Genomic DNA, 27,581 nt, shown 5'->3' with positions numbered 1-27,581 from the left:
TTAAACATAACAAACATTTTATTCATCAATATTAGTTGCGTCTACATTGATGGCCACTCATCGTGGTCACAATTCCAGCACACGTTTAAGCAAAATCGCTATTATTATAGTTTTCTATGCAGTATCATCACACATTAGTATATAGATATTTCACTCTAATAAAGGTTATATAAACTACGCTCTCTCACCAGCATGAAGTAAAACCATCTCCATCCACTGCCCTCCTTATCCTCTAACCATCCCCAGCCTCATGCCAACATTCCATGATCCTACTATGACATCATGCATGTTGCCACGAGGCCGGATACCCATCCCATTTTAACACAAGGCAATCACCACAACAGTGCTTAAAGATATGGACCCAACAAAGGCTAACAAAAACAACATAAGCAAACAGATGTGACACATTTGTGCCATTGGGTTTACAATGTTGTCCTCTTTTAGGGCTTTAGGACAACTTCATCAAAATACAGTGAGGTTAATATAGCTGCCCTATGCAACTAATATTCTAAAATACCAGAGTTAAGCTTAATGAGAGCTTGACTCCAGCATGAGAAGGTTCGGAACCTCCACAGTGATAAAGATACATCAAAACAATGTTCCTAATGCCATTCAGAAAACAAACCTCTCTACAGTCCCTAGTAGATCACAGGTACAGCTAATCTTGGCCAGAACATCACATCAGCTCATCTTGATTTTCATCTACCTGAAGGCATGATGAAGATGATTTAACTCCAATTCTCACCTTTTCAGCACCTGACCAGTCACCTATATTTCTGTATTGACCAAAGGGTTTGGTGCACTTTCCAAAAAAATACATAAATGATGTATAAAATATTGGTAGCAAGGACTAGCCTTATTGTCAGTGTCCCAATTGCCAGACATAATACTTCTGGCAATACCGCATACTGTCATCAATCCAAAGGACCTTGTGTGGGGATGGCAGTTTCTCTCCCCCCAAAAAGTCTCTGTAAATAGATGAAGAGAGAGTGCTTACTGTGTGGCAGCTACTTTCTCTTTAGAAAAGGGTGAAGCAGGTAATGGCCCCTACACATCTCTGTTTGGAGGCAAATGTTTCAGCAGCCAATCTATTACACAAGCAACAACAAAAATTATGCATCTCATCTCCAAATCCTGAATTTGGCTATTGGCAGGAAAAAGGTAATCACATTTGTGTGCAAAAGATAATCTGGTATACGAGAGAAAACTTCCAAAATACCATTTTGTCAAAGTGACTGACATTTTAGAGAAAGTGAAGGTGTCATGCAGGACACATTTTAAAATCCAGGTGAAGAACATTGTGTGTTATCAGAAAAGAGCAAAGATGGTGCCTTGCTGTTATGAAGTGATGTCCACAGTGTTCGGTAGCCTACATCATGTGCCTGGTGTCTGATGCTATTTAGCAATTGCAAACCCTGCAATTCGGCAAACACAGAGTTTGCAACCACAAAATGAATGTATTTAGTACTTAGCAAATACATGTTGCAATTCAGTAAGAGCAAAATGGGTTTATAAATGCACACTGAACCACAATTTGGAAAGGTATGTTTAGGGTGTCCCTTGTAAATTGCGTTTCGGAATGTTATGTATTAATTACTTGCGATGAGAACGGGGTCCTATTTGGACCCTATTCGCTATGTGAATGTTTTATTTAAAAAAGTTGGTTTGGAAGTGGCCCAAGAGTTCACTGTGAAATCAAACTTTATTAAAAAGTATTTTTTCCTTTAGTGCAGATACATTCCCTGTAATAAACAACAGGCTGCATTTAAAAAAAAATACTTGATTTAAATGTAATCACAAACACAGTGGTCTTCTGTCCACGGCAGGCGATCATTGCTCTGATGGCATACATTGGAAGTGAGTTTTAATTTGAGACCTCCCTCATGAATTCTAATGAGATGGGTCTAAGTGTGAACCACTCTAAATGGCGATTTTGTGAACCGACCTATTAGTACATAGGTTGGTTTGAAAAAATCAGAATCAATTCCCAAAAGGCAGCGGAAACTGACTCTTTGTACATCTGGTCCCAAGTATGCAAAGCTGGTAGCAGGGTGCTACAGATGAGATGTTGGATTCAATCCAGTTGTTTTTTTTTATCAAAATCTACTGTGGCCCTTTTACTACTCCTTTGAAAATCACTCTCCACTGAGACTGTAAGCACAAATTAGAAAGGCTCTTCTCTATACTGTTCCTTATCATTATTACCAATGGACAGTCATACATCCTGTACTTCACTAATGTAATCACCATGCACAGACCCACAGAAATGGACTATCTTATATGGCATGCTGTAAAACACATTCCGCAGCAGCAGCATTCAATCAAAAATGATACTTTATTGAAAAAAATACATTTTCAGGTGCTGAAAGTACAACAAAGCCAGATGGCAAACATGTAAATCAAGAGAGCATCTCCAAGGGCATGTGCTGCTCATACTGAAATACTTGTGCATGTGAAATACTCACATACCCTAGAATCCACCATCACAGGTGAGTGCCATACATTCAATAGAGTTGTGCAAATGAATACCTCGGATATCTTTAGCTCTGTGCAGGCTCACATACACGGTCACCATAATGCATAACTGATCAGAAGTCAAACTGCATCTTTCGAATCTCATAGAGAAGACCTCAAGCTAAAGTACAGACATCCTTAGTCAGATATGCTTGTACCGAACACCACAGCTCGAGCCACAGATTCTACCCTGGGCATAAGCTGTACAGAAGTATGTGTAATGTGCTTCAGAGAGCCTGGATACCTCGGAAAAGTTCACTTATGGAGCCTAAATGCACTTTAGTGTTCATGATAAGATACACAACACTCATCCCCCTCCATCTCTATAAAGAAACTATTTGTTTCACAGTAGATCTCTATACTAAGGGCCTGCTGAGAGGATTCTGTTCAATTCTTTCTAATTTATCTCCAGCAAAGTTACTGGAAATTATCAGCAGCTAAGTTCACAAGGTCATTCAAAGATGGTGCTACCATCGATTGACCTCTTGCCCAATTCGCCCACCATGACAGCCAGATAGTTATCTCATTTCTATGACTAACCATGTATCCCACTATGGTCTCACAAGGGCAATTTCCAGTCATACATTTTAATGCTGGTCATCCCCTTAGTTAGTTTGTGTCCAAAAAAGAAGGTCTACCCCTAGGAAGTACCACCATACCTTTTAACAATCTGGAGACCGGAATGCATAGCTTCCTAGTTCTGATATCCCATGCAGGGTGCCAGCAGAGCACTTTCTGCTATTCAGAGACCGAAGAGTTGCAGTGTCTTCTCATGTTGCACCAAACCCTAGAGGAGCCCACTTCAACCCTTCCATTCCTCAGGTAGAGGCCTTCACTTTGTCCCTGGAATCAAGTGACACCCCATTCTTTTATAACACTGACATGCACTGGGGCAAGAGACCCTCAGGTACAGTTCAATCCACAAGCAGGACGAAGGAGCCTGCGACTATCAGCTTCATCGTCCCATCACGAGTGTGTAAAGCTTAACGCCACCTTTCGCTGACGGGCACAGCTCCTTCCAAAAGGCTTCATTTTTTTCTTGCCGCAGAACGTCCTATACAGGTTTCAAAAACAAACAAGAGAAAATGTCAGAGGAACCAAGGGTCTGTGTTATATAGTCTTTAAACACAGTCAAGATGGGATGGGCATATAAATGACAGTAAAGCACAGAAAATGAACTTAAGAAGTGATGTAGACAAATAAATTACTTCTGGCGCCTACCTTTATCTAAGTACACCTGATTGTGGCTGATCAGCCAAAGAAGTAATATTGAGGTAAGATGATTGGCACAGGATCACATTATTAGTTAACTGTCAGAGAGGGTACGAGAATTCTGGTTTTGCGCTTCCATATCCAACAACCAAGTACTACACCACATTGCCTTCTTGTTGAAAATGGGTATATACATTCTTTGAAATAGTGAGCTTTCAGTTTCCATAGGACATTACCTATCACAAATATGGATTTTGCAACCATGTTTGGCGAGAGGAAAAGAAGGGAATGAGTCTCACCACTATTGAGATCATTTTTTGTGCTTCTCTGACAAGAATCAGACTTTATTTCCTCAGTGTTCTTCACTGTGTATTTCGTTAGGTCTTCAATTTCTCTTGGTCCAGAAGACAACACTACTATCAATTCCTAGTCTACTTCTAGCTCCTATACGCTGCACTTTGGGTCTAGGTCACAGGTTATGAACAGACGAAAGAAGCAGATTATCCCTGACTTGTTAAATGACTCTCTGAGCAAATCAAACATCACCTTCCTGCCTTTTGTAATGGTCCTTCTGGGAGTATGGCGAGGCAGAACAGATTCAGCACCCCTCTCCCTCCTCAGCATCATTTGAACAGGAAGAACACAGGCAGTCTAAATTGAAACAAGTAACCCTCTCCTTACAAGCATATGTGGGTAAAGTTCCCAAAACACTCAATTATCTGCATGCACTGGAATTTATAAGGTGCCAACCTAAGGAGGCAGCATCAGAGTACTGTGCAAGTCAGTCTGTTCTGTTTCAGTTAAGAGCACTTCACCCTGCCCTGTTTTAATTTTTTACATTGGGAGCCCTGGATTTATAATGAGTAAACTCCAAGACGATAAGCAGGGCCACGCCAAGAGGGAAGAAACAACAATGTGTTGACGAGTTACTCAAGCTTGATGAGGAACACACTCAGTGGGAGAGACCGTGCAAACATGATCCACAAGGAAAGCTGGAGGTACATAAAGACAGCATTTATGGGTTTATAGATGGCACCTCTTACCTGCCGCTTGATAAAAACAATGGAGGTGGATTCTTGAGCTTCTGGCCCTCCAATGAGGTAGCACTTTCGCACCTGCTCTGTGTTCAAGCTGCATCTATGGAAGGGAAGAGACAGCACTTATGAGCCAGGACCAGATGCTGGGATGGGAAAGAGAGGGCATGAATTCATTACAAGTGGCAATAGCCCATGACAGGGCACCGGCTCATAATTAGCTCTGACACCAGGGGAGCCCCACCTAGCATCTGATGAGAAGTGCCCACTTGTCTTGCCAAAGGTTTAAGTTCAGATTTAATCTCTTCAAGTCCCAAAATAAGAAAGACTCCAGAAAACACTCACTGTATGTACCTAGCCTCCAAACGTGTATCCCTTTGCTAGACTCCTAACAGTTACCACCAGCTGCTTCTGAAAGAAAGCAATAATCTTCCTAAAAATGTTTTGCTCTCGTCCTTTAAATATAGACACAGCAGCTAACTCTGAAAACAAACAATGGTTGTACTCCTAAACCTATAATGTTTCCCATAACATATCTCTGAAAACAACCACTGAATGAGTGGCATGTCCTAAATCTTCTCTTTCACCTGATCTGCCAACTGTATACACCTCAATCACATAAGACACCAAGCATCCCAAACCATCTACGCCATCACTCAAGGTCTCCTAACCAAGAATCAACCACCAACCACCTCTGAAATCAAGTACTGTGCACAATGGCTTGATGCACTAACCTTCTCAAGTTTTCTAATCTCAGTGACTTTCTCAAACTCATCCCTACTCAGCTTCAAAAACAAATACTTGATACGCTCAGCTTACTAAACCTGTTCTATACCAAGACTTGCCACCAACATGGGCCTAAAATAAACCACCAAGTGCTGATATGAAGGGCAGACTTATCCAGAGGGGTGAGAAACACGGGCATTACCTGACATAGAACTCAGCACTGGCCCTGCCTGCACTTGTGTTGTTGCGGGCAATCCCAAGGAGGACTGGTCGACTCAGTGCTGCCAGAGGAATGTTTACCTGGAAGGAAGAAGGAAAACATTGATTGATAGACACTGAAAAAGATTTGTGGGGTCTAGAGAAATGGCATGCAATTTCCATTCAGTGCTTCCAGAGTTTTAACGTAACCCCATGTTTGCCAGCACACTGCCACACTTGGGGCCAGATGTAGTAAAGGTTTTTAGCCATTCTGTGTCTATGGGAAAAAGTGTTCGTACAAATGGCCCTAGGTTACATTCACAATGGATGACAAACAGCAGTCTTCTACAAAAGACAGTGGGCAGTTTTAAGCAGGTGTGCTCGAGATGCAGGAGTTATGAGTTTAATCCAGATACATACAGTACAGTGATGTGAAGGAAGATATTCGATTGCCATTGACAAAATTGTACTTCATAACAACTTCATGTATTCGTAACATTGATCTTCAGGAACCAAACCATGAAGCTCTGAAACACTAAGCAGAGATGGCTATTCTTGTTTGAGACAGGAGATCATGTTGCTGTGGTAGATGCAATGGTTTCCACTTGGCCAGAGTGTTGTTTGTCTAAAATCAGATCCTATGCTCCCAGACTGAGTCACTTTTAATGACTACGCAGTCTGAACCGATTCATAAGTCACTGAGGCTCACTATGAGGATGCCAGCACGTTAATGCATAATCTCTCTTTGCTACCATAGGCAGCAACGGTGTGGCCTAAAAGAGAATGGAGTATAAGACGCCAGGCCTAACTTTATGAATCATGTCAATAAGATTGGATAATGCCACTGTGTTGATTGTGGAATAACCAGAGACTGTGAAGACCCTTCCAAACGTGCAAATTTCAGAGTGGTAGAAAGAACGACAAAAGGTTGTTGTTTACAAATTACAAGTCTTTTGTTTTGATTAGACAGGGAAAATGTGAACAGTGTGAATGCAGGTGAATGGGCTGAACAAAGAAATGTCTCTATCTACCTATCCATGTAGTTGCAAGTCAAATGTGAAAAAGATGTTATGGGCATGCATGGCAGGGGCCATTATTAGTTAACTCACTTCTAGCAGAAAAGAAGCAAGGTGACCTGCACACTAAGCACTCCGAAATATCTATGTTCTTGTACTGAGATACCAGATGGCAAAAGATTTTCCACTGAGCTGCTTCAACAGGGGCCGGTTTGCACCAGGACAGTGTAGCAAAATAAAACTATTTCCAGACTAAACACTCCGAAATGAAGGGTCGGGAGGGAGGTCAGTAGGGTGTGGAGAGCGTCACAGGACAGGTTAAGTGTTGGTAAAAATCAGGTCTATTTATAGAAAGCAACACCACCTCTAGAGCAGAACCAGCCTTAACATCAACTGCCACAATTGACCACACAAACAATCCCCACTATAATGACACCCCTTTCCACAAACAATGACTCAATGAACCAGCCAGCCAAAGATTAAAGAGACTGTTGACCCAGAAAAGATGGTAGTATGTCCACATTTTTAAAACTTTTGTATTGGGAGCAACTGTTTTCCTGGGAGCTGCTCAGCCATACTCTGTACGACCACATCAACCCACACATATACCAACAAAGGGAGTTTTCCCTCAAAGGCTTCTTTAAAAAATACCCAGGACAGCTAGTTGGTCCTAGTCCAGCCTGGTACAGGGATGCCCCGGACTACTGCCACCATCTGCCCCACAACATTTACAATCATTAATCAAAGACTATTAGTGCATGGGAAAAAGCTGCAAAAGACAGTAGATTACCAGAAGCTGCACTTGAAAGCAGTGCTATATATATATATATATATATATATATATATATATAAAAATAAAAATAACCTAGCAACAGTCACCACTGGGTAGTTATAGTTAGGACCTAGTATCTATACAAAATGAGTTTTTTGACTTGCCTATATCTTTGGCGCTGGTTGGTGAATCTTCACAAAATGTTCCCAAAATATTTTACCCTCACTTCAGCTACTGTCTGGAAAGTGTTGGTGTGATCAGTCAAGCGAGGCTGAGAAACAAGAGGGGGGTCCAAAAACACATACTCCCCAATCATTTTTCCATACGGATTTTGAACAACGATAGCACAAAAACCACTTGATAGAATTATACCAAATTTCTAATGAAAATCCAAATCTGTATATATATATATACACACATACACATATACACACACACAAAGTATTTCCGACCCCTTCTGAGCTCGTGCCGAGATCTCATTGGCTGCTTGGCCATGTTGGGACTCAGCTTCAGCTGAGGTCTGAGGGTCACACAGATAATAACAGAGTATCTAGGAGAGACATGTTTCTGGCATTACTGAAGGATGGTGTTAACAAGGAGCAGATTGATGGGATAGATACCAAAAGCTTGTGGGAGATGTACCCTAAGACAGGGTTAGACCGGAAAGAAGGCAGCAGAAGATTTGGATAGTGAGTGGTTAACTGCTGGGAGCAGGGAAAGAGAGGAATCCCCTTGTAGATATGCAAGTATATATCCAGACCTGACTTGGGCAGAAGTTGACAGGTTTGAATCAGATTAGAAAACGGGCCAAGCACAGGTACAGGGTTGGGCTTGTTAAGATAACAGACACTATGTTGATTTAGGGATACACTGGAAGCACAACAATTTTCAAGGGGTCGGAGCATTAGTTGACACTGGAGCAGAGACCTCTTTAATTTATGGAAATACTAAAAGTTTAGTCAGCACTACACTATCACAGGATTGGGTGGAAAACAAACCCCTGCCGTGCAGACTCAGTTGGAGCGAGTTGTGGAACTCTTGCAAAGTAAAGGGTGGATGATTAATCCAGACAAGACACAGGGACCCTCTCAAAATGTGAAGTTTCTAGAAATTCAGTGGATTCAGGGAGACAGAGAGGTGTTGCCACAGGCAAAACAAAAGATGTTAGAGTTTGCCACTCCCAGCATTAAACAGGAGACACAGCGATTCATTGGATTGTTTGGTTTTTGGAGACAGCACATCCCTCACTTGAGTCAGAGTTTGGCCGCTTTTCACAAAGTGACACGAAAGAAACATGAGTTTCACTGGGGTGAACAGCAGCAGTGTGCGTTTGACTGGGCAAAGGAGGAGATTCAACAGGCTTTAGACTTATGACCAGTACAGGACGAAGGAACTCATCTGAGAAGGGACACCTTGCTCAGAAAATAAATCCCATTGTGGTTTAATCTCTCTTCTGCTTCAGTTGGCCAGGGTTCCACCACCTGAAGTTGGCAGGCAAAGGAACGAAGTCGGTGTCCAGCCCCATGGTGATGCATTTTTTATTCTAATTTTTAGGTTTGCAATGTGCAAGCATGAATACATAGTGTGTATATGATATCCCTTGTTGAAGTATTACATTTTCATGTTTCTGTGATCATTATTATTCTACTGCTGAGATTATTGAATTGCACATGTTGCTGCATTTGAAATAAAAGCTCATGTTATTTTTTCCATCTAAGAAAACTTGGGAAGTGCCTTGATAAATTAATTACTCAGACTAGGAGAGGTATATTCTTAGCATTCCTTTCATTGCGTTCCCTCTCAGTCTGAAGCAGAGCAGAACACCTATTGAGGTACAAGATCGTACCCGTTGTCTTTATAGGCCCAGGACATAAAGGAAGTAGACCATTCAAGGGGGAACAACTCTGGTGGCAGTTTATCATCAGGAACACAAAATGTACAGGCCGAAAACGTAAGCAGATAATCAAATGCATCCCACAAATTTGAGTTAAAACACCAAGTTCTAAATGTAATTTTTCACAGGTGGGCAGGCCAGACATAGATCAATTGCAACCCCAGGGTACCCGAAATGCAACCATGATGCTATTCCTAATAGCTCCACTGTGCACCAGACAGACATGATTGTCAGACATAGTGGGGGTCTCTTGGGGAACAAATATAAACCTCCCAGTAGCTCAAGACCTACTCTTGATACTGGATGTCTCTCACCTGGAAAGGACCAGCCACAGCCTGAAAGCTTGGCTCCTAGGTACTCTGAATTCGGACACCTCCCACATAGAACAATGGAGATCTTCAAGAATGCTGGAAGACCAAGTATGCACAAGTGCTGAACTGCAAATTAAAAGAGATACATCCGTTTGTGTGAGAGACTGGGACCCATGAACAACAGAACTGGGGACACCATGGACCCTACATACCTAACACACTTGCATGATGAATGCTTGACCTATGCATCACTGAAGGTCCACCTGTCCGCCATTGTAGTGTACACTAAGGAACTCGCTGGAAAAACTTCTTTGCCACACCAGTCAAAAAGATTCCTAGAAGGAGCAAAAAGAGTAGCCCCCTACTCTCATAGGCCAGCACCCACATAAACATAGAGGTCACTCAACTGATGAAAGAACTATTTGAACCTATGCATAAGGCAGAGCTAACATTTCTAACCCTAAAAACACCATTCCTAGTAGCCATCACTTCAATGGGCAGACTTGGTGTGCTACAAGCACTCACCACTCAGGAGCCATACTTGCAAATTTATAATGACAGAGTGGTCATGAGGATAAAGTTTACAGTTTGTGTAAACTGTGATTGAAAACACTACAATCTATAGAATCAACTACAATTAAAACCATATAAAAAAAACCTTCATGCTTGAGGCTGGGCTAGTAGCCATGTGCAAAACTGCGCAGATACAAAGGCTGTTATCATGAACCATCCTATCCAAGTACTTTAAAAGCTTCTACAATGTGTAAACCAGACAAACAACAGATAACTAACTTGACACCTACTGCCACTGTTGATGTGCCATTTTTGCAAATTCAATAGGTGCTAAACATTGGTAATAATAAAGAAAGTAAAAAAAAAAAAAAACTTCATGCTTTAAGACCAGGCCAATAGCCCTGTATAAAACATTGCAGATAAGAATTCTTATTCTGTACCATCACATACAAGTGCTTTAAGGGCTCTGTAGCGGGCTCTACGACAACATTAAACATTGGTAATAATACAAAGATAAAAAAAATAAAACTTCATGCTTTGAGGTCAGGTCAATAGCCCTGTGCAAAACATTGCAGCTAAAAACTGTTATTCTGAGCCATCCCACCCAAGTGATTTAAGGGCTCTACAACGGGTAGACCAGGCAGATGACAAATATTTAGTAATGGCGCTTACTACCACTGTAGATGTATCACTTTTACAAATTCTATAGGCATTAGCGTGGTCATAGAGAGACAGATTTACAAAGTAGGGTAATCCATTTTTTCCTAGAAACCATATATTTACGACAGAAAAAAAGAAAACGTTCAATTGATTCCTCTCCTAGTTGGCACAGTTTACATTTGTTTTCTTCAGGACTGATCGAAGACCATCGAGCGGTGAAAGTATTTACAGGTAGAATACCATATCTGAACTAAAGGAATAGTGAGTGGCCATAGGCAGGTCTGGGCATGTCAAGAAAATGTTCAGCAAATGGCTCCTGCTTGACAAGCAGAAATTCTGTTGTTAAGCGACCCAACCTACTCCTCTGAGAGAGCCGATCATTTAACCTCTCCCAATATCTCTGCTTGACAAGTGTGGCTACATCAGCAGGGACCGACTCGAGGTTCCCCAAATACTGGGGGAAACCCAATTCGACCCAAGCTGATTTCATTTCCCGCAGCTAACTGACCTTATCTAACCAGTTTGAGCACCCTAATAAGTCTCTGATTCCCTCCGTGAAAGGTTCTAGTTCTCCATCTTCCAGAGTCAAATCCAGTATTAGGGGGGGGGGGGGGGGAGCTTCAGGGCTACATGATCTACAATGTTATTATACCCAAGATCCACTCTTAAAGGTACTAACGAGGTACCCTTCCCCAGCCTTGCAATGGGTCTAATAAAATTATTTCCCATGACTTGTAAGATGTTCTGCTGGCTATTAAGGCCCCACAATTCTACTCCATACAGGGCAGCTCCCCTGGCCTGGGCCTTGTGTATTTCCACAATAGGATGTAATGGGGGTCCTGCTGTAGCTCTAGCTTTGTGGCCCAAATCCCCCCCTCCATGATACATTACGTGGATACTTTTACTAATATGTGCATCCCATCTACCAGAATCCCTCAATCTAATCCCCAGATAGTCAATCTCATTGACTTTCTAAGTCAACAGAATTTGTTTTGTGCTAGCTTTCACCTTTTTCTTTCTCTGACAGCAAATCATCAGTTTCGTTTTTCTGACATTGACCTCAAGGTCAAAGTCTTTACAGAACAGGCAGAATTGATCGACTAAATTCCTGAGCCCCATAGGTGACTTCCCCATAATAATAGTATCATCTGCATAAGGCAGCCCTGGAATTTTCAGACCAGCTAACCATGGCGAGTCATTCATGCAATTATTTTAATACTCAATGCAATTATTAATATACAAGAGAAAGAGAGTGGGGGAAGAACATAGCCTTGCCGCACCCTCTCTCAGTTGTAAGTGGAACTGTCAGTTCACGATCCCTGCCACATATAATTTGGGCAAAAGTACCTTCATGAAGTCAGATAATTAAGTTCAAAAGTCCACTAGGAACTCCCATTTTGCTCAGTGTGTACCACAGCTTATGTCTAGGGACCAGGTCAAAGGCTGCACAGAGATGGATGAAGGCAACATATAAGCTCCCTCCACCGATATACACAGTCTTCCATCCGATTGCCATAAAACTCATCACTTGATCAATTGTACTAACTGCAGGCCTAAATCCTGGCTGCAAACTTGAAATGGCCCGCTCTCCTCAATCCACTCCTCAAATCGGTTCAAGATCTGCTTAGCAAACATTTTTTGAAGGTTATCTAGCAGACTTATAGGCCAATAATTAGATGGGTTGCTAGGATTTCCCTTCTTATAGAGGGGGGACTATTTCTGCCCCTTTCCATGTACAAGGGATGCGAGCACCTGCAGTCACTGCTTTACAGACCTTGTTTATGTAGGGTGCCCATATATCAAGGTTTGACTTTTGGAGATCACCTGGTATTTTATCAAGGCCAGGGGATTTGCCTCACCTTAAGGGAGGATATTGCTACCTTGGTCTCTGCTAAAGCAAACTTAATTGGGGATGCAATCTCTTCCCTACAAAAACTCCTCTCTATAGGAAGACATTCATCTCTCCCAGAGTATAGAGAACTGAAATGTTTAACCCACTCAGGAAGGATTGATGACCCAATCAGAGGCTGGGATTCCCCACTATCATTTGAAACCAGTTTCCAAAACTTGCTAGCGTCCCTATTTCTTGCTGTCTCTAAAAGGGCTGTCCAACGCTTCTCTTCCCAGCATCTCCGTGCCTTAAGCAACTCCAGCCTGTAATTTATTCTCGATTGTTTAATCAGATCTCTAATCCCCCCCTCTAACATCCCTCAATAGCCTTTTCTTAGCTTCTCTACAAGATCTATTGTACAACCTGTCATTTTGCTTATTTCTCATTTTGCCTGTGAACTCTTTGACAAATAACCCTTTCAGGCAATCAAATAGATCTGAATGCTCAACTAGTATCCTTCCTGCATCCTGCCTGCACTGGAGCATAAGTTCCATTTTGTTTGCCAATAATCTATACATGGTTGCAGTGGCACATGGGGAAGAGTTAATCATTTCCCACTTAACATTCAGTCTGTTGTTTGTCATAGTAAGATGCCGAGCAAAATCCCTAGAAGCATGGGTCCCAGTTACAGGTAGCAAACTCCTTGTAGTACGTATCAGTGGATCATGGTCACTTTCCTCGTGCTCCACTACCACAATATCTTCCATATGGCCCCATAAGCGTAAATCTAATAGAATAGTCAATATGACTACTACATGTCCCTCGTCTAAATGTGGGAGAGGGATTTACGTCTGAGAGAGAACACCCATTTCATTCTTGAAGGCCATGGGCAAGCGTAATATTAACAGTCTCGAGTGCAGCCCTACTCAGTCTGTGTCCTTTGCTCTACAGTAATTGCAGGATGGCCCATAAGTTATCCTCTTCCCAATAGAGCTCCTGTTGCAATAAGTAAGGCTCAAATGTGGCATTAAAATCCCCGGCAATAAGGATATTATGGGCATTGTTTCTGCTGGCTAATATATTGTCGAAAACTCTTAAACCTTCAGATTCACAGCTTCTTTCAACGCTTCTACTATAGATGTTTACCAGTAATAGCGGTTACTCTTTATGAGTGGACAGAACTAAGCCCTGTAAGTCAACACACCCCATGTCTAATTCTCTAACTTGATACTTAAGGGAGCCGCTAATCCAAATTAGTAGATCCCTATGGGTCTTCCGGAAGCCACCCTGTTCACCAGAACCCAATAGCTCTTGTACCCTGGTCTATACTGGGCTGAAAGGCCCATGTTTCCTGAAATATACAAATCATTTCCTCATCTATTAACTCCCACTCCTACCCTGCCCACTCCCACCCCAAAATCTGGGATGGACATTTTTGCTTCCAGCCCTGCTCTGTTCCAGCTGACAATTTTAACTTCCTTCTAAACTGAACCCACTGGATTCAGGTTTTGAGGCTGTTCAGCCTCAGGGCAAGCATCACCAGAGTTAGGTGCATCAAGCGCATCGAAAACTACCTCCAACCCCATTCCTCCCAAATAGCCTGATGGCCCCATCTTAAAGTCAGTCCACATCTGACAATTTGGATGGAATCCACCTACACACAGCCTGCTGGGGAGGGGGAAAAAAATCACCATTCTGGGCACAAGTACTAAGAGAGCCTCTTGAACCAGTTTCCGACCGCTTAATAAGAGAGAAGCATGTGCAAGGATACAAGGCTGCGAGTCTGCACAAAAAAAAGCCCCCTAGCAGTGGACCAATTTTGCAACAATTTGAAAAGAAGGAGAGTTAAAATTCACAACAACACAGCCTTCTTCAACACACCCATCCAAGCCACCCTCCTCACCATTAATACTGAAAATGGGAAGTTAGCATTAACATGTGACTATTGGATTACCTTGCTTTTCAGTTCTTTAAAAGTCTCTGAACTGCCACCTTCTAGATGCTTGCTGCCTGGTGGTTAGTAGTTACACGGTCGTCCCTAACCACTAAGTTGTCACCACTTTCTCCCATGTTATTGGTGACTGCATTGTCAAAATGGCAATCCTCCAATACTTGATTAGGGCATCCAACCATAACCTTACTCACAGCCAGTCCAGCCGTAGCATCATTACAGGCAAGGTTACAATATGCTTCTAAATATAATGAGGTTCCCTCTAGGCATGGCAGAGACCCATACTGTATTCCAGACAATGTTGGATTTCTCTGAGACTGGAGCTTTAGGGAAGAGAATGTAGGCAATAAATCGTTGGTCTTAAATAGTTGGACAACCTCCTCCAATTTCTCTTTAATTACATTTAGTCAGTTCTCAATAGGATGCCATCTTTTGACTAGCTCTTACACAATATGCTCCATTATTAGGGCCACTTGGTCGACAGTACCCCCCTGGGCCCTTTCGACCATTCCACTTTCAGATCCGGAGTTGGGGGGACCAACTGTACATGAACCATTGTTCTTAAGGGAATTTTTGCCTTGCTTTTTTTCCCCCTTTAACAGCTGGGATCTCTGTTGTTCCAGCCAAAATGCCAGATGGAGGCAAAGGGGGCTCAGCTATAGAGAGGTCAATCAAGCAGGTGCCCTAATTCTTCTGACAACCATCTAGTTTAATCCCTGTTGATTATCCCTTGGATCTAATTTGGATGACAGCAGTAACGGGGATGGCAAGGAAGAGATGGCCTGGGGAGCTTCAATGGGCAGTCGTCATTCGGCAGATTTAAGCTCCTTTTCTATGACTCAAACTGCCTTTTGTAAGAAGTCATCAATGTACTGTTACCCTTAAAACTATCCTGTGAGGCTACTGCCTTCCGTTTGCCCATCTTTCCCCTGGTACTATAGACGGTGCAACCAAATGTAACCAAATGTAACCTCAGCCCTTATATTGCCACTGAGTAACGACAATTAAAGGCTGCAGATCGAAGTGAAATACCACCTACTGTAGGTGAAAAAGCAGATAAACATTAGTGGAGGGTGGCCCAGCCAAGGCTCGTCCGGCCGATGACAGGCGAATATGGGCCCGCTCTTGGCCTGGTCTTCGCCCTGGCTGGGCAAGACGGCCTCCTAAAAAGCACCCGATGGCGCAACCACCCATTGTTTCTTCCAATGGTAGTGCCACAATCTCATGTTAACCAAACTCTACAGCTACAAGCATTCTTCCAACAGCTAAAGATGCATGCTGGAAAGAGCACTGCTCACACCAGACTTCTGGAGAGCAGTCAGGAAATAAAGCATATAAGAAAATGAAACAATAATTTGTTTCCTTTACACCAGCAGGCAAAGGGATAGTAGTATCTAAAGGAACCAGTGCACGATGGATAGCGTAGACAATTCAAACATGCTACAAAAAAGGGGGAGCGACTATTAGCGACTCTAGTAGAAAAAAATCAAATCAAATCAAAAGGTACACTTCACAACGAAAAGGGGAGCAGTTCTAACCTTTCTAACACATTTCTATCAATGACACCCTTGTGGTGGCTAACTAGTCCTTCATTCACTCCTTCACATAACGTTACACTGTGGACATGTAATTACATAGAGAAAACCGGATGGGACAAAGTGCTAAAACACCTGCTTGCAAGGACAAACTAATTTTTACTCACTCTCCTTAAGGAGACATATACTACAATATCAATGACAACCATGTGAATCCAGGAAAGGTTAATCCTGCAAAACGAAATGGTTCCTTATCTGTAGGAATCGGTTTGACTTGATGAATTTTCTTGAATCACAACCGACCTCCCTGGAAATGCGAGGGGATCAAACAGACGAACAGCAGGAAACAGCAAAGCATGCCCAGAGAAGTAGCTAAAAGATCACGAGGTGGCAAGGGCAAAAAACAATATGAAGATGGTGACCACTCACAAGAACTTTGGGAGTGTAACAAGTGGATGGACATATCACCAAATAATGGTCAATGGCAATGCCCGATAAGAAAAAAAAAGAAAAAAGCTAATTCCGGACCCAAGCTCTAGGATGGTGGAATAATGCACAGCATGTGAATTCAGGAAATTCTTAAATTCACATTACTAACCCTACAGGTAAGTATATTTTCTGTCTTTGGCAACAAAAATGCCATTTGCTCTTAAGCAATGAAATTAAAGTGGATAAGACACTCACCGTAAAAAAAAAAAAACAGCACGTAAAAAGACACAGATATCAGACCTTTTCCTTTTATATTTAGATATTTTGTCAACAATTAAGACTTTATGCTACTTCATTAAAACATTTTGCAACCCATAGGATAACTATGAGGATGAATGCGAAAGTCAGGCTAAAAGGGAATAGAAAAGCATTTGTTGCTGGCTACTATACCATATTGTTAATACAATTAAGGAAATATTTTAGAAGACTAATTTGCTTTTGGGACCTGTACTGTTATTGGGTTTCAGAGGGAATGGAGAACTATCAAACCCGTGCAACAGAGCTAGAGATGCAACCAGAGGCGTTTCAACTAATTTAAGTGGCTATTGGCCTTTTCAGACCATGATCCTTGTAGAAACACTTTTCTGCTCGTGGAGGATCTTTACATCTGTGAATAATCAGGAGCACGAACCTCGTATGTCTCACGAGACTTTCAGTGCGTAATTTGTTAAAATAGGCAAAATGTAGCAGGAGGCCAAATATATTCCTAGGATCCCGAATTCCTTCTGATTACTGGGGTTGCTTTCTTCCACCTTCCTACATTTCATGCTCCTTTATTTTACTATTCTAAGGTATTTTTCATTCTCACGGTTTGCCTTTCCTTGCTGTTTTCTTCTCTTTCTCTTATTCCTCCACCACAATGTCTGTTTTCTTGCTCTCTTTCTGGTGCTCTGATCTGATGGTGAAAAATAATTCCCTGTGTCTACTGCATCACCCGCACAAATTAAGCATTACTGCCTTCATCTTATTCCTGCGTAACTGTACAAAATATTACCTGTGCAACATACTATAAACATTGACTGCACGCCTGGACAGACTACTACTAGCACACCTTGGCAAACAGTGGTCATAAAAATCATCAACAAGCCTTTTCAATAATGAGAATTCAAGGGAATACATGATCCGTGGTACAAGAACACAGATATATTTGTTTACCCAACACATCCTGTAATTTGACAGAAGCTGCGCCGACACCAAGTCTTCAAGCACAATGTTTTTTAGCACAGTATTTATACTGGGAGATATTACGCCACAAATATTTTTTGAGCTAGCACGTGGTTTCAGACATGTGCCATTTCTGCAGTGGCAAGAGAATATTTGTGCTGGTTACTCACTGTTTATACTGGGCTTGCACTTTTTCTGTCTAGACCACTAGCTGAATAAATATGCTGATAGGGTACAGTCCACAGGTATCAGTGGTTGATAACAGGCACATTTTAGGTCTCATCTTTGGTAATGAAAGACCTACTGTGTACAAAACAAATACTTACAGAGGGCTTTGGGCCAGCCTGTTGCTTTCTTTTGCTAACTTATTTCCCGTCTTCTATGCTTCTTTTTTTGGTGACTTGCCTTCCTCTTCTTGAGTTTGTCCATATATACCATCTTTGACTTTTATCCCTCTGCTGCTTACATCATTGGAACTATTATTTTTTTGTTTTATTGCTCCCCCACATCTGGGTTCCTTTTTACCTCCTTACATATCTGCCCACCAGTGGTTTGTGTTTTGCTTCCACCGCCCACTCACTTGTCTGTTGCTTCTACTGCCTCTCCATTTCCTGCTCTGCTTTTCTTTTTTTTATTTCACTTTTCAAAACCCAATCTCTTCCACTGCTACCCCAGGCTTCTAATTTCCCTTTTTTCACTGGAGGGTATGACATTTGCATTTTGCTGTCAGGCTACTTCATTCTTCAGAAAACACTTTTACACATTTTGCATTTTATTTTACCTCTCCAGGATGGTGCCTACTGCAGAATTATGACTCATACATGCATGTGTGGTGACGCTTTGAGTGTCTTCTCATGCAGAGGCTGGAGAACTTAAAAAAAAAAAAAGGCATGCCACAGTGGCATGACAAATGGGTGTATACATGATCACCCTGAAATGTGTTTTTTAAAGATATCTGACAAAAGTAAATAGGACAGGCAACAAGCACTGTGAAGCCAAAATGTCAACTAATGCCATTCAAGAGTGAAATTTCATAACTTTCGCAGTGCTTGGCTTTAATGCATATATCTACAGTTGCTGGAGCATTCCCTTTTCCCAACTACTTCTCTAGGACTTTCAAAGGTCTCTGTACTCCAGGTGTGCTTTGAAATGTACATCTGTGCAATGCTGCCATGTTAAAAATGCAAAGCCGCAAGTCAACAGCTTTACTCCACACACTTTCTTTAAACACATTTTTAGGGATTTGAATGCGTTTTGGGGATGCTTTGGCGTTTCTGGGCACGTTGGTAATTGTTTATTTACTTGAATAGTTCACATACTGATAACATTGGCACTTCACATAGTGCACACATGTACATGAATAGTCCATTGGCACCTTTAAAATGAGGTGCAATTGTGCCCACTCAAATAACTTTATTGCCCAACTCTGAATACAAAATGATGGAGCCAGACACGATTTGAGACAGTGATCTGAAGGTTAAAAACTCATTGGGTTACTCCACGTCTGGGTTGCCACAAAAGAAAAGTGATGCTGCTAAGGGGAAACTGGAGCATGGATCAGGGTTGGGGGCTCCATTTGCAATTAGTGGAAGAAATTAGATTAGAAGGAAACACAAATCTTTGAAAGAATATAGATTAGTCCCCACATAACAGTAACATTACATGGCAAAATTAAAATGTGCATGAATCTTTCCTACTCAAACCCACCTCATCCCTGATCTCTCCCAGAACTGAGGAGAAAAGTTCCTGTACCACTAGTTTCTCTGAAAGGTCCTCCAGGCGGATGGCTTCTTCTGGAATGCCTGGTGCTACAGCCTGAAAGAAAAAGGAATATGTTGTCATACTCCCTGCATTTCGTAGGAACATGCAATGTATTTGATGCATCATTGAATATTCAATAACCCCCGATGTACACATTATACCCAAAAAAAACACATACATCAACAAAACACCAACATCGGCGACAACGATACCCGCAAGACCATGAACCCCATCCACTCCGGATCACCATCAGACCCCTGCCGACACCACATCTTCAACAAAGCAGACACAGCCATTGCACCACACCTAAGAAAAACCATCAACATCTCCTTCGAAACTGGAAGATTCCCAGAAATCTGGAAACATGCCGAAATCAACGCCCTTTTCAAGAAACCAAAGGCGGACACCAAGGACCTGAAAAACTTCCGGACCATCTCTCTGCTCCCTTTCCTGGCAAAGGTCATTGAGAAAATCGTCAACACTCAGCTCACTCGTTACCTTGAAGACAACAACATCATCGACCCTTCCCAGTCCGGCTTCAGACGCAACCACAGCACCGAAACCGCCCTCCTCGCCGCCACAGATGACATCAAAAGCCACCTCGACAATGGAGAAATAATCAGCTCTCATCCTCCTAGACCTATCAGCCACCTTTGACACCGTCTCTCACCACACCCTAAAATCCCACCTCCACGCAGCAGGAATCCAGGACCAAGCCCTTAAATGGACCACATCCTTCCTCACCGGCAGACCCCAAAGAGTGCGCCTCCCCCCGTACCAATCCAAAGCCTTAAACATCATCTGCGGCGTACCCCAGGGCTCATCCCTCAGCCCGCCGCTGTTCAACATCTACATGGCCCCCCTCGCACAAGTGGCCCGCCAGCACAACCTCAACATCATCTCCTACGCCGACACCCAACTCATCCTCTCCCTCACCAAGGACCTGCACACTGCCAAAACCAACCTCCACGAGAGACTAAAAGCCATCGCTGACTGGATGAGAGACAGCCGGCTAAAACTGAACTCGTACAAAACAGAGGTCCTCATCCTTGGGCGCACCTCCTCCGCCTGGGACAACTCATGGTGGCCGTCCACGCTGGGTCCCCCACCGACACCCACCGACAGCGCACGAAACCTCGGCTTCACCCTCGACTCCTCACTCTCCATGTCAAAGCAGGTCAGTGCCATCTCCTCCTCCTGCTACAACACCCTCTGCATGCTTTGCAGAGTTTACAAATGGATCCCAACAGAAACAAGAAAAACAGTAACCCAGGCCCTCGTCAGCAGCAGACTCGACTACGGCAACGCCCTCTACACCGGTATCTCATCCAAACTCCAATGCCTCCAACGCATCCAAAACACCTCCGCCCGACTCATCCTCAACATCCCTCGCCACTGCCACATCACCCCCCACCTAAGAGACCTTCACTGGCTCCCCGTCAACAAGAGGATCACCTTCAAGCTCCTCGCCCACGCACACAAGGCACTCCACAACACCGGACCATCATACCTGAACAACAGAGTGAGCTTCTACACCCGCACCCAACATCTCCGCTCCGCTAACCTCGCCCTCACCTCCATCCCTTGCATCCGACGCAAATCTTCTGACGGCAGATCATTCTCGTACCTCGCCGCCAAGACCTGGAACACCCTCCCGCCGGATCTATGACAGACCCAGGACCTTCTTTCCTTCAGAAAACTCCTCAAGACTTGGCTCTTCGAGCAGTAGCAGCACCTCCCCGCCCCAGCGCCTTGAAACCCTCACGGGTATGTAGCGCACTTTACAAATTGTCTGATTGATTGATTGATATTAAAATAACCCTCATCAGTCTTTTGATATTGAAGTATGGCTATTATTGTCTTCTACCAACCTCCATTTAAGAGGTCATGTTTAACATTATCAGGCAAACTGGACTGAATGGAATGAGAGTTTAAAAAAACACTACTGCACAAAAACACCGTTTTAGTTAATAAAAAAGAAAAGACAATACAGTAAAAGAACAGAATGGCTATACCTTCAATATAATCTTTGGAGTTAAAGGAAATATTCACATTCCGAAAAAAAAAATTCTCCGAGCATTCCAACATAACTTGGCTAACAAGAATTCACATTTAACAATTGTTAAAAGATGCAGCTAAAGCTCAGCAAAATATGACTGAGAACAGTAACTCACTATTGCAGAGTGCTAGTGAGGCATGTATTCAGGAATGCTATACCATAAAAGACTTATGGAAAGCAGAACAATTTGTAAGAGCAACACATTGACTAGGTAATGCGCAGAGCTGAAGAAACAAAAAAACAGGTAGCTAAGCAAGTTGTGAAACAACAAGTAAAGTGTCCTTAATTATTTAAATATTGTGAGCTCTGCAGGGTGGGAGAAAATAAACCATTGATCGGTGCAAAGGCATGAAAAATGCTTCTTAATGACGAAGAACCCCAGGAAAAAGTATTCCCTTTCGCAGTTGTTAAGCACATCTTTGTCATTGCAAAGATATGTAGAGCCTCTGAGTTTCGCTTACTGTCTCCAGAGCAAATTGCAAGAGGTTTGTTATATGCAAGTCTCCGAATTTTGAGTTTTGGCTGATTTTTCTCAAAATGTATTTATAATGTGTAAAAGGGAACATATCACAGTGTACTTTATAGGCCTGGGTGAAACTTTTCATGATGCAGATGTACTTTAATGTTACATTTGTTATGTGAAATTCCTGAATTTATGTTATCTCGTTTCTATGACGGGTCGTTTGTGGCAAACGTGATGCAAGAGTACAAGGTGAGTGACTAGAATGCATGCAGCTGCTGTTGCACATCCAAAATAGACTTGAGGGTGCACTTTGCTCTAAAGATTTACACCAAGTGTTGGCTTTGCACTCCATGTAATTACACCTAAGTTTACATGCTTATTACCAAATTGACGCATACCTGAGCAAAAGCAGGCCACGCACATTTTGCACACAATTAGTGTGTTATAGATTTATACACATAAAGAGGCAAAAAATAAAATGTTTCTATGTCTGCATTCTTTTACAAATCAGAAAACGCAGCACATATATCTAATTTTGAGTGGCTCAAGTGGTCCAGTGTGCTCTCATTCGTGAGTGCCAGGCCACAATCTGTTTAACTTGACAGCAATGGGAGTTTTAAAAAGGAATCCAAATAACTTTAGAAGTGCACATATGTTTATACAATAAAGTTAATGAGTTTATTAATGCATTATATTATTACCCATTTCTAATGGTACTAGAAACCTAAAGACATGCAAGTGTGAATTCACATTTCCTAGTTAAATAAGTCTAGAAATATACTTGTTGCATCTTACGTTTCTATTCCAAAACAAATATGGACGAATACCAATAATATGAAGAAAAAAATATTATAGATACAGATGGAAATATTTAAAAATAGCATGAAAGGCGTATAGGTTCAGATTGAGTAAATATTTTTAGGTTGAGCATACAAGTGCGCAAGCGCTGCTTTTCCGACGTGTTGTTACCTATTTGGGCTTTCAACCACGCCCATCACCATCGCTCCTTCATGGCCTTTCCCTTCAAAAAATCCTTTGTTATCATTGGTAAATTCTTTACGTTTGTCCCTCCTTGGGGCGGGTTGGTTACCGTGTAGGACATCGACTGTTACATGGCTAATTGCACTTTTGGCAATATGTTTGACTGCGAGCAAACTTATTTTAGCTTTTGTGTGTCTCGTTCACACTGAGGCTCATAGCGGCCATGTCGCTTTGAATCGTCTCGCTTATGTGAAACTGTTTTACATTTATTTTCAATTTACGTGGCAAGAAAAGTCCGGTTAGGAGTTTACATCGCTAATAGCTCTAACTCGAGCAAATACAAGATACATTGTATTGCAAATGCTGGTTAATTATTGCAGACACTTGGATTCGGGGTTTATGACTGTAGATATGCTTTTTTGGATGTACTAAAACCATTTTAGGAGATAGTAAGCTATTGCAAACTGCTAAAACGGCTTTGCAAATCTGTATCAAATGCATCAATGTCTTTGCAACAGTAATCCTGACACAAAACATTTTTTTAAAATTACAATGTCAAAAGGAAAGGGGTCCGCTGGTGACCCCTTCCCCTTTGTGAATGCCAATAAAAAATGTTCGGTGGAAAGTTGGCAGTGGTGATCTAGGGGGACTACTGCCAAATGCTGAACATAAAAAAAAAAAAAAAAAGTAAACTCCAATTTCTAAACGCAGCACTGCTTAGTCTAAGGAAAGGCGGCTCCATACAAAAACTTTGTTAAAAGAGAAAGACATGGTGGCATGCTAACCTCAGCAGACCACCATCCCTGTGATGGCCACCAATCAGTGAGTCACAATTTGAAACCTACCTCATTAATAGTCATGAAGAAGGTCAGAGTGAGACTCACTCCGAATTGGAATTTTACGAGCCGACCCATCAGTACGTAGGTTGGTTGATTTTGTGAGTTTTGTGACAAATTGCGATCACATTTTTGTGATAAAAATACTTGTCACAAATTGCGACCAGATTTTTGGGACCAGTGTTTATAATATTTTGCAATAATATGTACATCAGCTGCAAATAAGGAGTCATATTTTAAGAGGGAGAAGGGTGGCATGATACAACAATACATCATTCTTCAGATTTTTCAGTGCTCACCTTGGGTTCTGGATGGCCACCTGGGATGTCAATCAGCCCTGGAGCTTCTCCAACCTCCAAACTTCGGCGCAGGAAGACAAAGTAGTCGTTACTTGTGTGCAACATAGCACCCACTCCCAGCGGCTCTGCCAAGTAGGCCTGGCTTTCACCACAGTCGGCCAGGCCCAGCCTCTGCAGCTCGCGGGCCCGGCTGGACCAGTTGGTGGCGATAAAGTCACGGTAACAGGTGAGGCCCATGCGGAAGGTGAGCACTCCTCGCTCCATCACAACTGAGTGGACACGAAACTTGGCACCATTGAAGAGCCAAGGCTTCTCTTTCTGACAGGCCTTCCAGACAGCAGCAATCTGCGGCTCATACTCAGGCAGAAGTTGTCTGTTATACTTGAGAGAGATTTCTGCTTGCACCCTGTCCTCGGCCAGACCTTCAGGAAAGGGGCACTGGAACATGATAGAGATGTCAGGATCCATCTTGTCCTCGCTTTAAAGATCACTGGCCTATAAAGATAAATGCTGGTTTTAAAATTGTGCAATAAAACAGAGAGCAGTGGCTCGGTGTCCTTGAAAGGCTAGATTAAGCAGGTATGTTTGTGTGAGATTGGAAAGCATCTTATTTTCAATCCCCCATAGAGGGCTCATGCAGAACCTGCATGTTCACTATTTACATCCAAAAAAGGGTATGTTAACTCACATGGCTTTCTTTGCACTTGGCGCCCAGTAAGGCAGGTGGGATTCAAGACATTTAACACTGCAGTAAAAGTAAAAGATCTTTATACTGTGCAGTGACTGCCTGAAAATTATCCAAATAAATTATTTAAATTAGCACTACAGGGTAGCTTGTAACAGTATGCAGCACAGATGATATGAGGAAACAATTAACGCATTTGCAAGATTATGCTGCACATCATTTGTTTGCTCTCTTTCCATATTGGTACTGCTCTAACTGATTGATAAGTCTATCAACACTTTATTTAATGGGCCCCTCACACGCACCCACTCTTACTCTCTACAATACCTAAATTGCTCATGCCATGACTTCACACAACCTCATACCATTCTCCTCTCCATTATACATACCGCTATCTGCCCAGTTGGATACAATACATATATGAGTATCTAAGCAGCTATAGTTATTTGTTTATGTGGCTTAACCCCACTGACTAAGAGCACACACAGTCGTAAATCTAAGCACATTGTTTTGTGGTCATCATGACCCTTTCTTGTTTTCCCCACATCTACTAATTCTTGGTCACCAAACCTTAAATACTGACCAAGTTGTTAGCTCTTGTCCCATTATCTATCCCTGTAGTCCTTTCAGCTTCCACTAGAAGAAGCGAGATACCCTCTTTTACTGCTAATATCCTTCACCTCTTTCTTGTACACTAGTGGCCCATTTAAAATTAACTAAAAGGTGTGCAATAATTTGGATGCTCATGCACATTCTACCTGAGTTAGTGGGTGGTAAATTGTTCTAGCACACATCTACAGGACAGAAGCCACAAGGTCAACCAAGGGTGTGTGCCCACATTCCTTAACTGTACACCCCAAATATGTCAAAAGGGAGGGGAAGGGGAGTTCATGGAATTGGGCCCTGCGCTTTTGCCACCTAGGTATTCATAAAATAAAAAAGGCAAGCACGCACTTAAGTTACTATGAGGCAGCTAATGGCAGACACGCTACTAGGAAGCGCCAGATGCTGGAGCTACCTGATAAAGCAAACGGTCTTCTTCTTGCAGAAAACATTGTTGTAATTTTTAAAGAATTGGAAACAGTATGCCTCAAAGATAACTGGGCTGTCAAGCTAGATATTAAAAGGTAAAAAATATAAACAGCTGAAATGAAAAATAGGAAAACACAACGTCGTAGCACATTCTGGGGTCTATCGCCCTAAAAGTAAGCTGCAACCCGAACATGTTGCCAAGATACCAGAGTTAAGAGTCAATGACAGCACCTCATAAAGCACAACTAGATAAGCAAAACTGGCCCAACACTTTAGCCACCAAAACAGATACTGGAATGAGATGAATCAAACCGTTCAAAGGCCAGTATAACACCTATTCGCTTGGTGTTGTCCTCCTCTTGTTCTCTGCTTCTTTTCCCTAGTGGTGCCCCAAGAGGCTTACGGGCGAAGCAATGTCTTAAGGGGGGGGGGGAATAATAATAATTGCCAAAGCCAATAGGTCTAGGTCTGCATTTTGGGTAGAAGAAATAGCTGGAAACATTTTGGAAACAGCGTGTGCTATTCCCTGCAGTCCTGGGAAAATGAGAAGCTATTTAAAAAAATCGTTATTTTGATTACTGGAAAAGAATACATCAAGGACAGCACAAAACAAAAGTACGACTTTTGGCAACTTATGGGGTGACATGAGTCTAAGTCCTTTCTCCTCCAATAGCCCAAAGCAATCGAGTATCTAACCTCAATACTCAGTACAGCCCGCAAGCAATGAGCAAACTGTTCATATACTAGCCTGCTATTATGCACTCCATACCAAACACGGGTATCTGCCAGATCATATTTCTGAAACTCACCGTCGACACACTAACGTCAAGCCTCCCTCTTGCTGGCCTAGAGGAAAGCCTGTTCCACACAAGTGTTGGCGCTCGTCTCTCACACCACAGCCAGGTGATTCTGCAGTCAGGACAGACAAAGACACTGCTATAAAAGGGCCCAAGCCAGTGGGAGAGTCAACAAAACCCAAACACCGGGTTAGGCCGTCTCTAAGCAACCCGACCGGACGAACAGGGACTGTCTGGAAATATGGGGCGCGTCGGACCGTCATGACGTCACATGTTCCGCTTTCGTAGAACAGGAGCTCGGCGTGGCCGTTTCCAGGCCTGGGGCGAAGCTTCATAGCAAAGACATAAGTACAACAGGGTGCGTACTCGGCAAAGGTGAGAGCGTTCCTCGCATACATACCACGAGCCGTGAAAACACAAGATGAGCTGCAGCGTGACGTAAGCCGATTATGTAGCGAGGGATAGGCAAGACAAAAAAATTGACTAAAAATAACAATAATGTTTGAGAACATTAATCGCCAAAGACAATAATGGCCGGTGTGAGAATGAACAACTGCAGGCAAGCATAAACAGCCTAGGGAAATAATGAACGGCAGGGGAGAATAGAGCGAAGGGAAGCCTTAAAGATGACAGTAGAGCTGCAAAGTGCTGAAGAGGGAGAGCGCAAATGATGGGGCGAAAAAGCATTAACACGTTAAACGGTGACCGTACTTCTTTGAGCATGTTTTTTTTTCACTCTATACAAACGTCCGCTTCTCGGAACGGAGGAATGGGTCTGTTCAAACAGCCGGCTTTTCTTCTAGGATTCACGAACCACGTTGTCCACACCAGGAACAGGAAGCGCTAGA

General features: G+C 42.6%; 1 protein-coding gene across 2 annotated transcripts; it reads right to left on the bottom strand.

Moving 5' to 3' along the window:
* NUDT22 (nudix hydrolase 22) lies at nucleotides 1-27,581 on the bottom strand. 2 transcript variants are annotated; one of them, XM_069207903.1, is made up of 6 exons: nucleotides 27,445-27,581; nucleotides 24,220-24,714; nucleotides 19,528-19,635; nucleotides 5,689-5,786; nucleotides 4,770-4,863; nucleotides 1-3,568 (listed from the first exon to the last, which is right to left on the bottom strand). In XM_069207903.1, the coding sequence occupies exons 2-6, from the start codon at nucleotides 24,685-24,687 to the stop codon at nucleotides 3,470-3,472; spliced, it is 867 nt and encodes a 288-aa protein (XP_069064004.1). In that variant the 5' UTR covers nucleotides 24,688-24,714; nucleotides 27,445-27,581; the 3' UTR covers nucleotides 1-3,469. The 2 variants fall into 2 exon arrangements, with proteins under 2 accessions (XP_069064004.1, XP_069064003.1); XM_069207902.1 differs by lacking the exon at nucleotides 27,445-27,581 and adding an exon at nucleotides 26,746-26,994.

The sequence above is a fragment of the Pleurodeles waltl genome, chromosome 9, assembly GCF_031143425.1.
Source record: "Pleurodeles waltl isolate 20211129_DDA chromosome 9, aPleWal1.hap1.20221129, whole genome shotgun sequence".
NCBI classification, from domain to species: Eukaryota; Metazoa; Chordata; class Amphibia; order Caudata; family Salamandridae; genus Pleurodeles; species Pleurodeles waltl.
This window is presented reverse-complemented; position numbering and strand designations above follow the sequence as displayed.